Here is a 15,180-nt window from a genome sequence, read left to right as displayed (position 1 = left end):
GAACTCCGGTTATCCAGCTCCGGCCTTAATCTAAAGGATTATTACCTACTTCATTCCTCTCATCCCCGCCGGGCTCTCATTACTCTGCCGTTTCCTCCGTTTGTCCGCCGGAGAAGAGACGAGAACGATGCCTGGACATCTGGTTGGATTGGATCATCAATAGGAGGGTGAAACAACGATCGTGCCACTTTCTAAAGACGTGTGTGAATGGGTTCGAGGCAGGATAAGTTATTCTTGTTCCAAGTAAAGTTTCAAGTGAATATTTTCATTATTTAAACAACAATTGTGTAGAATCTGTAGTGTTAAGTGTTTTTCATATAATAGTTTATAATGACGCTTTGTGGCAGTGAGAATTGATCGAATATGATCAGTGAATATAGTAAGAATTTGACAGAATTCGCAAAGACAACTGTTGTGCAACTCTAGAAACTATAAAAGTACTCTTACAACTTTAAGACAACTCAAACAACCCTCAGACTCTATCTCAAACACTTCGACCCTATCTTCAACACTCTAACAACTCTATCTAACATTCTGACTCCATCTACAACAGTTTAACTACTCTATTTAACATTCCGACTCTATTTAGAACACTCTGATGTCATTTACAACATTCCGACTCTATCTACAACACTCTGATATCACTTACAGTATTCTGAACTTAACTACAACCTTCTAACAGCTCTATCTAACATTCCAGCTCCATCTGACTCTGATGTCATTTACAACATTCCGACTCTATCTACAACACTCTGATATCACTTACAGTATTCCGAACTTAACTACAACCTTCTAACAGCTCTATCTAACATTCCAGCTCCATCTGTAACACTCTAACGACTCTATCTAACATTCCGACTTTATCAGCAGCATTCTGATGTTATTTAGAACATTCCAACTTTATCCACAACACTCTGGTGTCACTTGCAACATTCCAACTTTAACTACAACACTCTAACAGCTCTATCTAACATTCCAGCTCCATCTGCAACACTCTAACGACTCTATCTAACATTCCGACTTTATCAGCAACATTCTGATGTTATTTAGAACATTCCAACTTTATCCACAACACTCTGGTGTCACTTGCAACATTCCAACTTTAACTACAACACTCTGGTGTCACTTGCAACATTCCAACTTTAACTACAACCCTCTAACAGCTCTATCTAACATTCCAGCTCTATCTGCAACACTCTAACGACTCTATCCGACTCTATCTAACACTGTCTCTTTTTGCAAGGAACACAGTGTTCCTTCACCATCCTTAATCCATCTATATTCTTCAATCATGATTTATAGTACTGCACTGATAATAATTATTCATCAACTGCATTATCACATAATCTGCAATCCCCGATTCAATTACTTTATTTAACGAATGAAAATTTCCTTCAACCACTTTCTATTTATATTTACAGTTCTTGCATTACACGTCGAATTATATTTACCACAATTATTGTTGTTTCAGTATCCACACTCGTACAGACAAACACAGCGTTTTATTTCTCTCGCTATACTAAAAAGGTGAGATGCTTCTCCTTTCACACTTTACATCCTATCAAAACTTTCTCTCTCCAAAGTTGCACGATGCTAAAAGAACAAATAACTTTGCGGTAAACTTCCAAGGTTATCATCAATTTTCTAAATGTAACACCTACCCTCCTTCTATCAAAATTCGGAAGGATTACTAAATTTCGAGGAAGAAAGCCACGATATAAAGTATAATCAGCTGCAGGAAGTTCTCTGCAGCCATCTAAAGCTCCCAGGATCTTTTGTAGCCGTGGCGCTAATTGAGTTACCGTCGAGCGTTTCACAGCTTCCAGAGCAAGGTGTTAAGCTGACTTTGGAACTTTTCCACCCTACCACCATCGATCGAACTGCGCTTCGAAAACGTCGAAGTGTACGTACGTGTTACAGATCGTTAATAAAACTCACTTGAAAAATTTCCGCCAGCCCCACTCGAGTTCGGAATGTCCAAGTTTCGCCGGGGAAATATAAAAATCTGCACTATCAAAGATTCCGTTGAAATGCCTAACCGAGTGGCCACCTTGAGAGCCCGATCATGCCAGCAAAAGCGACGTATAAATTTTTGTTCGAGCGAATTCTAACAGCATCGCTCGACCTGTTAACCAATTTCCCTGGGAAAGTTGCGACTTTTGAAGATTCCAGCCTCTCGTAACGTCCAACGGATTCGTTTCGAAAGTCTCGCGAGCGAACCGGCAGTTTACCGAGTTTTCCGGCTAGCAGCTTGAAAAATTTAATAGGTAACTTGTTTGACTGGAAAAGTTCAGCTCGCCACGCGAAATCATTCTCTCTCTCCACCTTCTTGAACCTAATCCTAACCTAACCTTCTTGGTTCTTGATACACGGAATTCGTATCGCGGGTATCTTCGTCGCTCGCGAGTATCGATTTGTTATGTTTCCAGAGGGAAATACGGAGGACGAGAAATTTATTGTAAATACGTACGAGTGAGTTACTGTATTGCAGCCTGCTTCTGAATTTCTGTCTGCGGAATATTGCGAATTTGAGAATTTTACGAGAAATTTGAAATCCACGTGGATCTTAGATGTCGTAGTAGAAGAATATTTTTCAGTCTGTTTTATTATACACGCGATATTAAACGATCAGTCAATTTTATGTCGATAATTCTAAAAAATTGAGAAATCATTTTTGATGGATAAATCATAGTTTGTATTTAAATGAAAACGAGAAGTTAGCAAACTTTCAATTTCATCATTTCGAATCACTCAGATTCAATTTTGCGAAATTTATATTTCTTTAGGATAACTTAATTTTTATATTTTTACATTTTCCGCTATTTTTTTCGATATTTTTCCAGATACCACGTTTGCACTTAGCGTCGGTTTATCGCATATGAAATTCTCGATGCAGCGCCCGGATTTCTGAGTCGTGGAAAAGAGGATGGCCGATAGATCGTCTAAATCGCGAGACGTCGTTACCTTTCAACAACGCGAAAATTCTATTTTCAAGAGATCCTCGGTGTTGTGAAATCCCATTTCTTTGGTAAACATTCGATAATATCCTCGCCGTGAAGATTTCGTTAAACTCTTGCCAGTTCTAAATATTTTCGACGTTTATTATCGGAGAAATCGACAAGTGGATTCAACTTTTGCCGGATATTTCCGATAATTTCTATATTTTTCTGTTCACCGATAAAATGCAAACTGAACAGCATTATCGACTAGCAATAATTAATATTCGATTATTTTTCATTATCGTATACCGTGTTGATTAACAACAATTCAAGTTCAATTACTATTCTCAGTAGTTTCTCGTTACTTTTTAATGTTTTCCTTCTTGTTAATTATCTTCTTATTTCAAAATTAATTGCACTGAAATTAAACTTGTAATTAATTTTCGTTTGTTACATATATTGAGAGGGTTAATATTCACGTTTAAAATCCATAGCTAGGTATTAATATTTAATGTCTTATTTACACTTTAATTACGGATAAATTACTGTTATTAATTGGATACTTGATTTATTGACCATCAACTATACCGATACTTTCTAATTTTACTTAATGGAATTTTTATTCATTCGTAACTAACTTCTGACACAGTTAGTTTAAGTATATGAATTTATAAATTTTAGAAGAATTCTTTTTTCCAAGCAGACATTGGTAAACAATATTTCGACGAATGTTAAGTCGGGAAGAAAAATGCGATATTTGCACGATCGTAGTGCAACATTCTTATTCACCGTAAAAATGCTTCTGCGCCTTCTTATCGAAAACTAACATAATGCTCCGCGACTACTGCGGGTGAATATCAATAAGATATCTTACCTACAAGTTTCATTGGATATAACTCAAATTTAATCCCATTTACATAAGCAGAGGTCTCGACTTGTTAATACGGCACACGGAATATAAAACGCGTACAGGCAAATTTAATATTCGAAATTTGAAACGTGGAATTGCATAGTTAATATTGGAAATTCGAGATATGTAATGAAAAGAATTAACATTTGAAATGTGAGCTCTGAAGTTACAGATTAAAAATTTGAAACTCAAAATTCGAGATCCATGACAAAAAAATTTACATTTGAAATTTAAAATAGATTTATGTGTATATTGAAAATTTGAAATTCGAAATTCCGGATTTGTAATAGAAAATATAATGTCTGAAATTTAAGAGACGGAGTTACATATTTAAAATTTGGAATTCGAAATTCAAGATTTACACTGAAAAATTTAATATTTGAAATTCGAACTTGGAGATCTGTAATAAAAGATATGATATTTGAAACTTACGAGATGGAGTTACATATTTCAAATTTCGAGATTTATAATAAAAAATTTAATATTTGAAATTTAAACAATGGTTATACTACAGCAATAATAGTGTTCCACAGAAATATAATGTTTCCTTCGTTTCACCTTTTTCAGCCCGAATCTCTACGAAAGCCTTATCGTCTATTTTTTGGACAAACAAAACATGCAAATTCCGGTGTTTCAGAATGAACGCAAGCTGTTCGGTATCGCAGGGAATGATTTTTGCTGTTATTGCATTCAAGGTTGTGCTATATAAAGTACCGATCCGTGCATTTATAGGATAATCGAGAATACTTGAGTAAAAATGGATTGTACTAGCACAGTGGTCGATATACACTACTTGAGCGGACCTTCTCGTGTTGGAAATTCAGCGCGTTCTGTAAATTTTCGATAGGATCGGTGAACTAGGAAATCGTAAGCTCTCCAGAATTTTTATTTATGCATTCAGGCATTAATTTGACTTCATTATAACTGAAGAGGTTCCACTTTCGAACACACTCTTATTCCAACTATTAAAATTATTCTCGTCCTATAATTTTCCGTTAGACAATTATTTCGTGTTTGAAATGAATTCGTATCGCTGTATCTTCGAAAAATTTGTACAAATAAAAAGGTAATTTTTATCTTCTAATCACTAGTCAAATGGAAAACGAAATTTATCGTAAAGTTACTTCAACTTTAAAGCAGTTCGAGATAACGTAAAAGCACTTTAAGTTCCGTGGGGAGAATTTCGTTAAAAGTTCCTTCAATCTTCCACGCTATTTTCGAAAATGGAACCTTCTAATAGCTGATAAAAAATTTAAAGCCCTTTTGTTTTCGTGCCATTGATTAGCTAGAAGAGTTTCTCGAGAATTCGATTTCTTCGACGGGAGTACAACGCGAGTGTATTAGAAATCGATTGATACGTAAGGGGAAAGTAGTAAGGGTACGTCTATAGTCAGACAGAGTGACCACAGTTATTGGTTGGTTAAGTGTTTTATTTTTATCTCACTGTAAATTCTTGGTTATTATGTTCATTCAGTAAATAATATATTATTAAATTGTGCACAATGGAAGAAAAAATTTTCAATACTTTGCATAAAATTCATTGTAACTTAATTATTACAATACTCTTGATTTTCAAACTAAATATTTGCATTCGAGTAAGCGTAACATAAGTTTCATAAACATATGAAATAAATCAATTGTTTTGAAGTGTTCTTTGTGGTATTTTTTAAGACGATACGTAAAGGGAAGTAAAAGAAGCTCGTCCACGGTCGGGTAAAGTAGTGCTAGTCAATGATTGAACGTCCATCGATTTATTCACTTGTGTATTACAGGGATTACTGTTTTAAATTTAGCGTGATTCGTGTTTTAAGAGACGGCCTTCAGTCATTCTTAGACCGACCAAGGGAATATCAATTACTTACGGCTAATATTTCCATTATCGGAACAGGGAATTGCTCGAAAATGAAATTTAAATTTCTCTCTCGTGGAAAGTCCATATTCATATAGATCGCGGTGTTTTATAAAACAATATCGCTTTGGTACACCTCTCGTTCGTTTAAATAGATTTCATTTTATCGTGTCGGAAGTTTTTTTTGAATAAAAAATACCTTTATTTAAAATCTGGCGTTTAAAAGTTTCGTATTTGATAACTTTTAATATTCTAGAATATCTCTTTGTGAGGAAAAGGGAAAGAAAAGATTCTGCACAATTTAGTAGGAAACATTAACGGAAGATATCGTCCTTTACACAATTTCGATCGGAACAATGGTACGGAATGCAATTTTTCGAAATTGAATCCTTCCACGACATTCTGCGCTTTTAACGCAAGAATTCAATTATTCTAGATAAAATGGAAAATAACGAAATTAAACGTGCAGCTATGGTTCACCAGTTAAATCAATAACAGTGTACATGTTTATTATAATACTTTAATCACATCGTCGTGGAGTGAAACGAAACTTCTGCAGGGAATATTAAATTCTTATAATTTAATTTCTCGCTAAAATTCTTTCACTCTTTATCGTCAATTTATCGGTATCGAGTTTTGCAAAAATCGTTAATAAAATACACCCGCAGTGGCCAAGAGATTTTCAATCTCTCCACGGGCCAAAGGTGTGCTGTCGTTCTCTTTGACTACTTTCGATCCAGGTAGGAATAAATTAAATTAAAAATAATTTACCGCTACACAACTGGCCGTGATAGAATTTTTGCCGAGCTCCAAAAGCTTTCTGTAAAATTTATCAATAAATTTTCACTTCTTCGCAACTTTTTTCAAGCTTCGAAAAAATGTTCGTCGGTGATTTGTTAGCCAGAGAAATCTTTCGAAATTCTTCAGTCTCGAAGGACACGATTAATTCCAAGGACGAGCTTGGAAAATTTTACAGAAGACGCGTACTGGAAGAGGAAACATTTAAAAGAGGAAGTATGAAGTAGTCGATAAGCCAGTCTCGAGAGTTCCATTCGAATTCACACCACGAACCACACGTCGGAGTCGCAGTTCAGAAGCTTTCACCGTTCTCCAAGCGAAATTCGAGCATTTGCAAATAAACGAGCTCTTTTCTCCTGCTTCTCGTATCTCGAAGGATCAGATCAGCCGGACGCGATAAAACAGTGCTCGCTTTGACAATAAAAGCGTCCTCGACGTTCCGTCCCTGTATCCGTTCGCGTTTCTTTGAAGTGGAATTGAAAAGCGGAGACGTCTGGTCTCGCCTCGTCGACGAATGGCCGCAGATTTAATTTTTCCTTTGAGTGGCAAAGGATCGACGCTGTCTTGGAAATAGATCTCGTTTCGTTTCACGAATAAATCACCGCTGGTACGTAGACACGCTAGAGGCGCGTGCAAATCGGAATCAGAATTGTTAAAGAGCCCTCTCTTTCTCTCTGTGTGTGTGTTTCTGTTCCGTGCTGTTCCAACCTCTGCAAGAGTTAACGAGGAATCTTTCGATCTCATTTGGAACGGTTTCACCGGTAAACCTTGGTCGATTGATCGACGTGTCTACCTTGCGGTTGGGATACGCTGGTGTTCTCGGTCGTTTTGACTCTTCAGGCGAAATTCGACGATAGCTTCGAGGTAGATATTGCGTTTCTTGTGAAGTAGAAAGGATTGCGAGGGAATATAGGGACCAGGTGATGGTTTTTGGTGGAATTCGAAGTGGATCAGACTGGTGTTTGGAGATTTGTGTTGGTCTAATCGACGATTGAGTCTGTGACTTTGCGATTTTGTTTAAGTGAAATTTCGAGTAATGTGTGAGTGAAATTTAAAATATTATTCAAGTGAAATTTAAGATATCGTTTTAGTTAATTTCGTTAATAATATTTGTTCAACTTAATTTTAAATATTTCAAATATTAGTTAATTACCAATTGTTGCTAATAATAAATGATAGTACGTTACTAACTTTACTTATTGTTAGTGATTGGTTGATTATGATTTCAACTCGTAAATTATTACTACTAGTCTTTTAATTCCTATTCTATTATTATTAGTATTATTATTGAAGACTTATGGTTTTTACTAAATAAAAAATTAGAGGTATCAGTAGTACTTAGTGTTGCAAAATTTAATACTTATTATGTGGAGAATTCATGAAAACTGTTACTCTTGGATTTCGACAAAATTTCCTAGGTCCATAAAAAATAAAAAAATTGTCGTTTTAGTCGACAACAATTTACGAAACACTAAACGATTGAACTGGAATTAAAAATTTCTCCATTTTCATTGGACAAATATTTTATTCAGAGACAATGATGTAGGAGCCATAGTTACAATTTCTATTAGTCTTTCATAATTAGTTACTTCATCATCATAATTACGCATTTTTATTAAATCGAGCTTTCCTATTCATTCTATTTATTGTCCCCGCAGTGTATGCGCACTGACTAAATTGCACGGGGTTCAATTACAGCGGAATAAGACAGATTAAACTAAGTAGAACTAACTTAAACCAGTTTACAGTGAAAATACGAACTTAGTGAATTTCATCTGGAAATGCTCGAGCTGATTTAAAACCAAGCAAGTTGCACTAAAGTGAACCGAATGTAATAGTGATGAAAGAGAATTAAACGCGACTTTCGTTACAGATGAAAACAATTACACCTCGATGTGAACGACATTCGTTCTAAATTCAATTAATTCGTCTAGTATTATTCTTCGAATTAAACAAATTTCACCGAGCATACTCCGCTAATTAAAATTGTTCCACATTGAAAAAGAAACCAAATACGCATTAGATGAAAAATGAACATTTTTCTTCATTATCCATTGACATCATTTCGTTCCTCTCTTTTTTCTTTTTTCACACGAAAACTACAATACAAATGTTCCCCTTTCCATCGCCCTCCATTTCAATTCAAAACCTCTCGAAACTCCGCGAACACGTTGTCTGAACAATAAAACGAAATAAAAAGGAACTAATACACGGTTTGCACGAGGACCAATTTCGTACTCGTCGATTAACTACACACACAGGGAAGGAGAGAAAGAGAGAGAGAGAGAGAGAGAGAGAAGCAGGGATATGAAAAAAGCAAAGCAGAGTGTGCATAAAAAAAATTGGAATTAAAGTGGAAAAAGATAGATACGGGGTCAGAGGAGATGAAGGGAATAAAAATGGAGGAAAAACGCTCGGTGACACCATTACGCTTTCTGTACGGGCTTTGATTACTCATTTTTTTGTGCCGGGACGAATCAACTGGTCGTATTTATGCGATATTTGTACGATGCAGCCACTTGTCAAACTAGGTCGTACGATTCGATTACAAATAGAGAGAAACCGTACGGAATTTTAAGGGCGTATTTTGTATTAAAGAGACTTGGCTAAAGTTCCAAGAATTTAGTCAATGAAGGGTTATTGAAATATACGAGTGTCATTGAACAAAGTGGAAGAAATTTTATGGCGATGCACGCTGTGCTAAAATTGCTCAATAAAAATTGAAACATGGTGGATGGTTTTATGAAAGATTTAGTAACTTTTCAACCCTTTCATGTTAAGTGTTTCATGTTTTAAATTGTATTATAGGCAATGTAATGATCGAAGTTTATATGGACCGATACAACGACATGGAATATACGTGGAATATACCTGGAATGTACATTGATTGTTAAACGAAATGTACCTGAAATGTACATGGCTTTGTTACATGGAATGTACCTGAAATGTACATGGCTTTGTTACATGGAATGTACCTGGAATGTACATGACTTTGTTACATGGAATGTACCTGGTGTTGTTACATGGAATCTATATGGCTTTGTTACGTGGAATGTACCTGGAATGTACATGGCTTTGTTACATGGAATGTAACTGAAATGTACATGGCTTTGTTAGATGGAATATACCTGGAATGTACATGGCGTTATTACATGGAATGTAGATGGAATGTACATGGCTTTGTTACATGGAATGTACATGGCCTTGTTGCAAGGAATGTACATGGAATTTTCGATTTGTTCCCCTCAATATGGAACATACGTATACTTTAAGTCATTCTCTCCATAATTCTCAACACTTTATTGTACTACAGCAGACTTAATAAACGAATACTAAGCGCTGTAACGAAACGACAATGAATGTTTAAATGTTGAAGTAGTATTACAAAGGAATATAATGTATGTTGAAACAATTTTAGTTTAAACAACTTAAATAAATATTGCAAAACAATTTTTAAAAATCAGGAAGTGTTGGATTAAAAAAAGACTTATAAGAATTAGTTTATGTACAATTTTATCAATAATTTAATTAATTCTACAAAATGTACACCTTCTATAAACATTTTTTCCTTGTTCGAGCACATTTTGAAATAATCAAAATCGAATATATACACGACCAATTAAAGTAGTTTTCCACCAATCGTCTTCGATTCCACTTTCTTCCTTGTTGAATTTTCCAAACTACGCTGATAACGTTCAATTCACGGTCGATTGGCGGTTGAACCGGTTCGAGAGATAAAATAAGGGTCTGCACGCGTCATAAAGTCAGCCAGCTCGAAACTTGGTAACGACTGGCATCGTGTAGAGGCGTAGTTTCCTTCGTCGTTGAAAAGACGTCAGCCGACGGATCAGAAATTGCCAGTTAATTCGATATCTAGCCTTTGGCTGGAACATTTTTTTTTTTTCCCCCCTCCTCGAAGAGCATAGAAGAAGCACGCCCTTATGAACTAATCCACGTGACGGGGGACACTGAGAGGAGATTCGGATCAAAGTGGAGAGTTCTCGATCGGGATGTAAAAGTAATTTTCCAAGGGGCTAATAAAAGTTGCCACGATTGCGTTCACGACGGCACGGTGCCGTTGAATCGCGTTTCTTCGTGGAAGGCAACACGCTGCAAAGAGTTTCTTTTCCTTCTTTTTCCTCCTCTATTTTTCTTTTTTTTTTTTCTACCTCGCTAAGGGGAAAAGTTGAAAGTCGATCAGCGAAGGAAAAGGTGAACCTCAGTCGTTTACTCGAGGGTCTTTCCTTTCTGTCGACTTCGATGCAAGGTATAACCGCGAACGGAAGTGCAATTTTCCGCCGCTTGTAATTATAAAAGCTCGAGGTGTGAATTTAACGGAGTTAAAATTTGTTTTTTTTCCCTTCCTTTTTGGTATCTGTAGGCGGTGAGACTTCACAGAGAAATGTGCAAGTTGAGAGGAAAATTTTGCTTTACGAGTAGAAGTTCTTATTATTATTTGTAGCATTTAATGCAGTTTCCAGATTGGAAATATTATACTTGTTGGGTAAATAGACCTATTTATTGATGTACGATAATGTTTAGCATCGAATTGTTTGCTTAGAGTACAGACGAAGATTGTATTAATAAGGGAGGAATAATTTTCTGACTATCGATTGACTTTTCTACTGAAATTTGTTCCTACCTTTTCACAGGGATAATTGTCTTACTGTTCGTTGACTTTTCTACTGAAATTTTTCCTACTCCTAACCACTCTACTTTTAAGGGATAATTGTTTGATTATTCGTTGACTTGCCTACTGCAATTTGTTCCTACCTTTTCGCAGGGATAATTGTCTGACTGTTCATTGACTTTTCTACTGAAATTTGTTCCTACTCTTAACCAGTGTACCCGTGGAGGGAAATTGCGCGACTATTCGTTGTCTTTTCTACTTTGTAAAAATCAGTGTATTTTTAGACAAAATTCGCAAGAAATGCAGGAGCTTTTAGCACCTTAGTAGAACTCAGAGGATTCCTTCTCCAGAAAATCCTTAACTTGGAGTGTTTCAATATGTAAATGTTACTTAAAGTATTCTAAATACAGGAGAGATTCTGCTGTACCTAAACTTATCTCAACCTTTTCGTAAATTTTGCAATTCTCATCTAAATCTCTCTGTTCTGAAATGCATACTCTTACACAATATCTTTGTCAACACTGAAAACTACAATTACTTCCACATTTTTCGTTTCAGTCCTTTCCAAGTAAAAACTCCTAGCTTTGATTTCACGTGAATAGCTAATATATCTCATGAAATTCTCAATGAAATTACTTTGAGCTTTAATCGCGATGAAACTGTTTGCGTAATCAGAAGAAAAATTTCATCAACGGAGAAGGAAATTCTGTTTTTCATATCTAAAATTAGTCTCTCTCTCTCTGGATTCCGGAGCGAGAAATAATTGCGAAAGGAGGTTTATATAATCAGTGTTACACGTTCCTGCAATATTCGCATTCCTTTTTGCCGCGGTGCACGCCGCCTTTTTCCCCAAAAAATTGCACCGCACAGTGGCACAGCTAATTCTGTTGCTCCTTTACACGGTGATTCAACGATTTAATATGAATTTGATACGGTTCAAAGTTGTCGCTAGTTTAATTAAAGCGCGAGGAGAAGTTTCGTGGCGAAATGCCATTTCGTTTCTTCGCTGAACTCCAATTTCCAATCTCCTCTGGTCGTTTAATTATAAGCATGCAAATGTGAACAGCATCGTTGTGCTATAGGCACGAAGTTGCAAAGAAATTTTCGAAAATTTACAGATACAAATGTTTCGTTGGAACAACGATAATTAATTTTATTTTCGAATTTATCCGATTGGCAAGTAGTATTCGAATGAATTTAAAGGGAAAGCAACCGTGGAGATTGTCAAGAAGTGCTAGATGTTGTTAGATTAAAACCAAGTTCGTGCTGAGTGCAACAGAAGAAGATTTAATTAATATCGTTTAATGATAACAGAGTAATCTCAGTTAGAATTGTAACTCAATTTAGAATCGGAAGATTTCGTTGAAGTTACGAACTCCGTCACGAAGTCCCGTGTTCAACTTTCTGTCCCCACTGTAGTTCCTGTTAAATGCATATTTACCACTGGCTTTTCTGTAAAAGCGACACGTGTTGGTAGAATTTTGTCGCTACTGGAAGTTTGCTGTTTGTTGCATTAATTAGATCTTGGTTAACATTCTACTTAGGATCAATATTTTAGACGTGAGAGTTGTTCCTCTTCTATTATTTCTATCGGAGAGTATGAATAATACTATTTCTATTGGAGACCATGAATGATTCAATTTTAGAATAGATTGCATTGATGCAAGCTACAGAATTATTTGAAAATCAATGTATATGCAATTATGAGAAATTTAACTTATTCTTTAATTTAATCAAAGTATTCTCGAAATAAACTCTTTCAATAAAATAATTGAAATTACCCATAAATCAAACTTTTTATTTAAATCTACATATAAATCTGTGACGTCCTGAGTTCTTCCAATATTTAGCAGAAGAATTACACAGAAATTAATTTTTCTACTTATTTCGACCTTTTTCGATATTTAATTAACATCTAACTACTCTCGAACAAGTTTATTTAAAAATTAATTTCTACCTGCGAAATCTGCGCTTAATCCTGATGAATTTTTTCGACATATTTCGCACATTCCTGCACGGAGAAGTGTTCGTAGTTCCCTGTAAAATATTTCAATCTGAAACAGTTAACACGTTTACATCCGTTTCGCGGGACTAGATGGAATAGTTAAACACGAATTTCAAGTGGAATTTCTAACCGAGCTTTCTACGTTCGCGAAGCTTTAATTTTTCCTCGGAATAATATTCAAAGTAAAAGTTGAATATCTAACAGAGCTTTCCACGCTCGCGAGGCTTTAACTTTTTCCCTCGGAGCACTATTCAAAGTAAGTTGAACGTCTAACAAAGCTTTGTACGTTCGTGCAGCTTTAATTTTTTTCTCACTCGAAATAATATTCAAAGTAATGCACGTTACCAAGTTAGAGGAAGATAAAACGGAGATATGATCGACCGTGCGATCGAAAAGCGATGGCGCGGCGCGGAGAGAGAGAGAGAAAAAACGTTCTGGAGTGGGGGGAACAAAGCGCGCCAGTGACAATGGACCGTCTATAGTCAGACGCGCTTTGCATCCACTATAACAGTCTCCATTCTTCTCTGGAACTTCGGATACGTGCATTATTTGGAAAATAGCCCGGCGAAAGTTGTTCGGCTTAATAATACTTTTAAAAGGACACTCGGACATTTTGCAGTTACAGTGACGTTTCGTTTTAATATTGAATATCAAGAAACGAAATATCGTATGTATGTTTTGAAGCGTGTAATATCGAAAGGTACGACAGTACCATGAATATTCCTCGTATTCTTTGTATCCTTTGAAACGTTAGAAGATATTCCGAAGTATATTCTTTGAAAATTTTAAGCTTTTCTGAATTTTTCTCGTTGCGAAAGGCGTTCGTAAGTATTAGGACACCCGGTATGTTTGTAACAGAATTCTATTGTATGATTTCAGGCTGAGGCTTCTAAAGATAAGTAGAAGTTTGGGAATTTTTTTCATAGATAACTATTAAATGGATGGTTTCAATATTTTCAGAGGATAGACGTGAAGTCTCTCACGCTATTGTTTTTTCATTTTATTTATTAAATCACTGTGTTGTAAAAATTAATTTAGTACAACTGTTTGATTTAATGGAGCATACGTAAGTATGTGTTTGTTAAGGTTTCTTGCAATATTTTGGTGAAAACAGTATACTCATACAAAGTTATTTAAAAATTAGGATTTTTGTTTATGTAAATAAATGTAAATAAACAAAATTCTTCGTATACGTACTTATGACGGTGAAATAAAAATGTAAAAACTCGTCTCTGAGATGAGTGGTCTGTAGTTCAAGGGTTAAATTACACTTCTTCGTCAGATTTAGCACCAAGTCTCAGCAAAAATGCGTGTACTCGTTACATGTACGAGAAATAATTTTGTAACGATTGTTCAAGTACGTTTCACATTCCGCGACTGTCTTAATACTTATAAACTGGGGTGTACATACATATACATGTATACAGGGTGTTCTACTTACGATTGACATCGTGAAACGAAGCAAACGACGTAGTTTCAGTTTTATAGTTGAAAGGTTCGTTTGAACAGAGATACAGAACTGGGACGTTTTGGTGTTGCAGGAGCAAAGTGGCGGCCGCTCTTTTGAACAAACATCTGCAGATCAATGGCATTTCCGCCGGTTTGACCACGCTCCCGACCGTGGATCAATCGTCGCCTGATCCACAGCCAGAAGATCCACCGATCACGAGCAGCAGTAAAATGAGGAGAGAGAGGAAAGCTGCTAGAACATTGGGAATCATCATGTCAGCGTTTCTGGCCTGTTGGCTTCCCTTCTTTCTCTGGTAAATTTCTCACTTTTCCTACGTTCAACATTTTCAACCTCGTCTCATTTTCGTTGATAAATATTTCTATTATCCTCTATCACGTTTCGTTGTGTTTTTGAATTTGTGTTTTTTTTTTTTTTTTGGTAATATGATAAAATTTGTCTCTTTTCAACCTCGCCTCATTTTCGTTGATAAATATTTTTACTGTCCTTTTTCACGTTTCATTGTGTTTTTAAATTTTTGCCTTTGTTTTGGTAATATGATAATTGAAATAGAATATTTATTGACGGAATTCTAGTTTTTT

At 35.7% G+C, this 15,180-nt stretch overlaps 1 protein-coding gene across 1 annotated transcript in view; it reads left to right on the top strand.

Moving 5' to 3' along the window:
• LOC108572685 (octopamine receptor beta-1R-like) overlaps positions 1–15,180 on the top strand; it is a 95,061-nt gene that overhangs the window by 62,557 nt on the left and 17,324 nt on the right. The window contains exon 2 of the mRNA XM_017934956.1: positions 14,673–14,894. Within this exon, the coding sequence (XP_017790445.1) occupies positions 14,673–14,894 (222 nt within the window). The remainder of the gene's footprint in view (positions 1–14,672; positions 14,895–15,180) is intronic.

The sequence above is a fragment of the Habropoda laboriosa genome, unplaced genomic scaffold (assembly GCF_001263275.1).
Source record: "Habropoda laboriosa isolate 0110345459 unplaced genomic scaffold, ASM126327v1 scaffold22, whole genome shotgun sequence".
NCBI lineage: Eukaryota > Metazoa > Arthropoda > Insecta > Hymenoptera > Apidae > Habropoda > Habropoda laboriosa.
The sequence above is the reverse complement of the archived record's forward strand: the minus strand, read 5'-3'. Positions and strand labels throughout refer to the sequence as shown.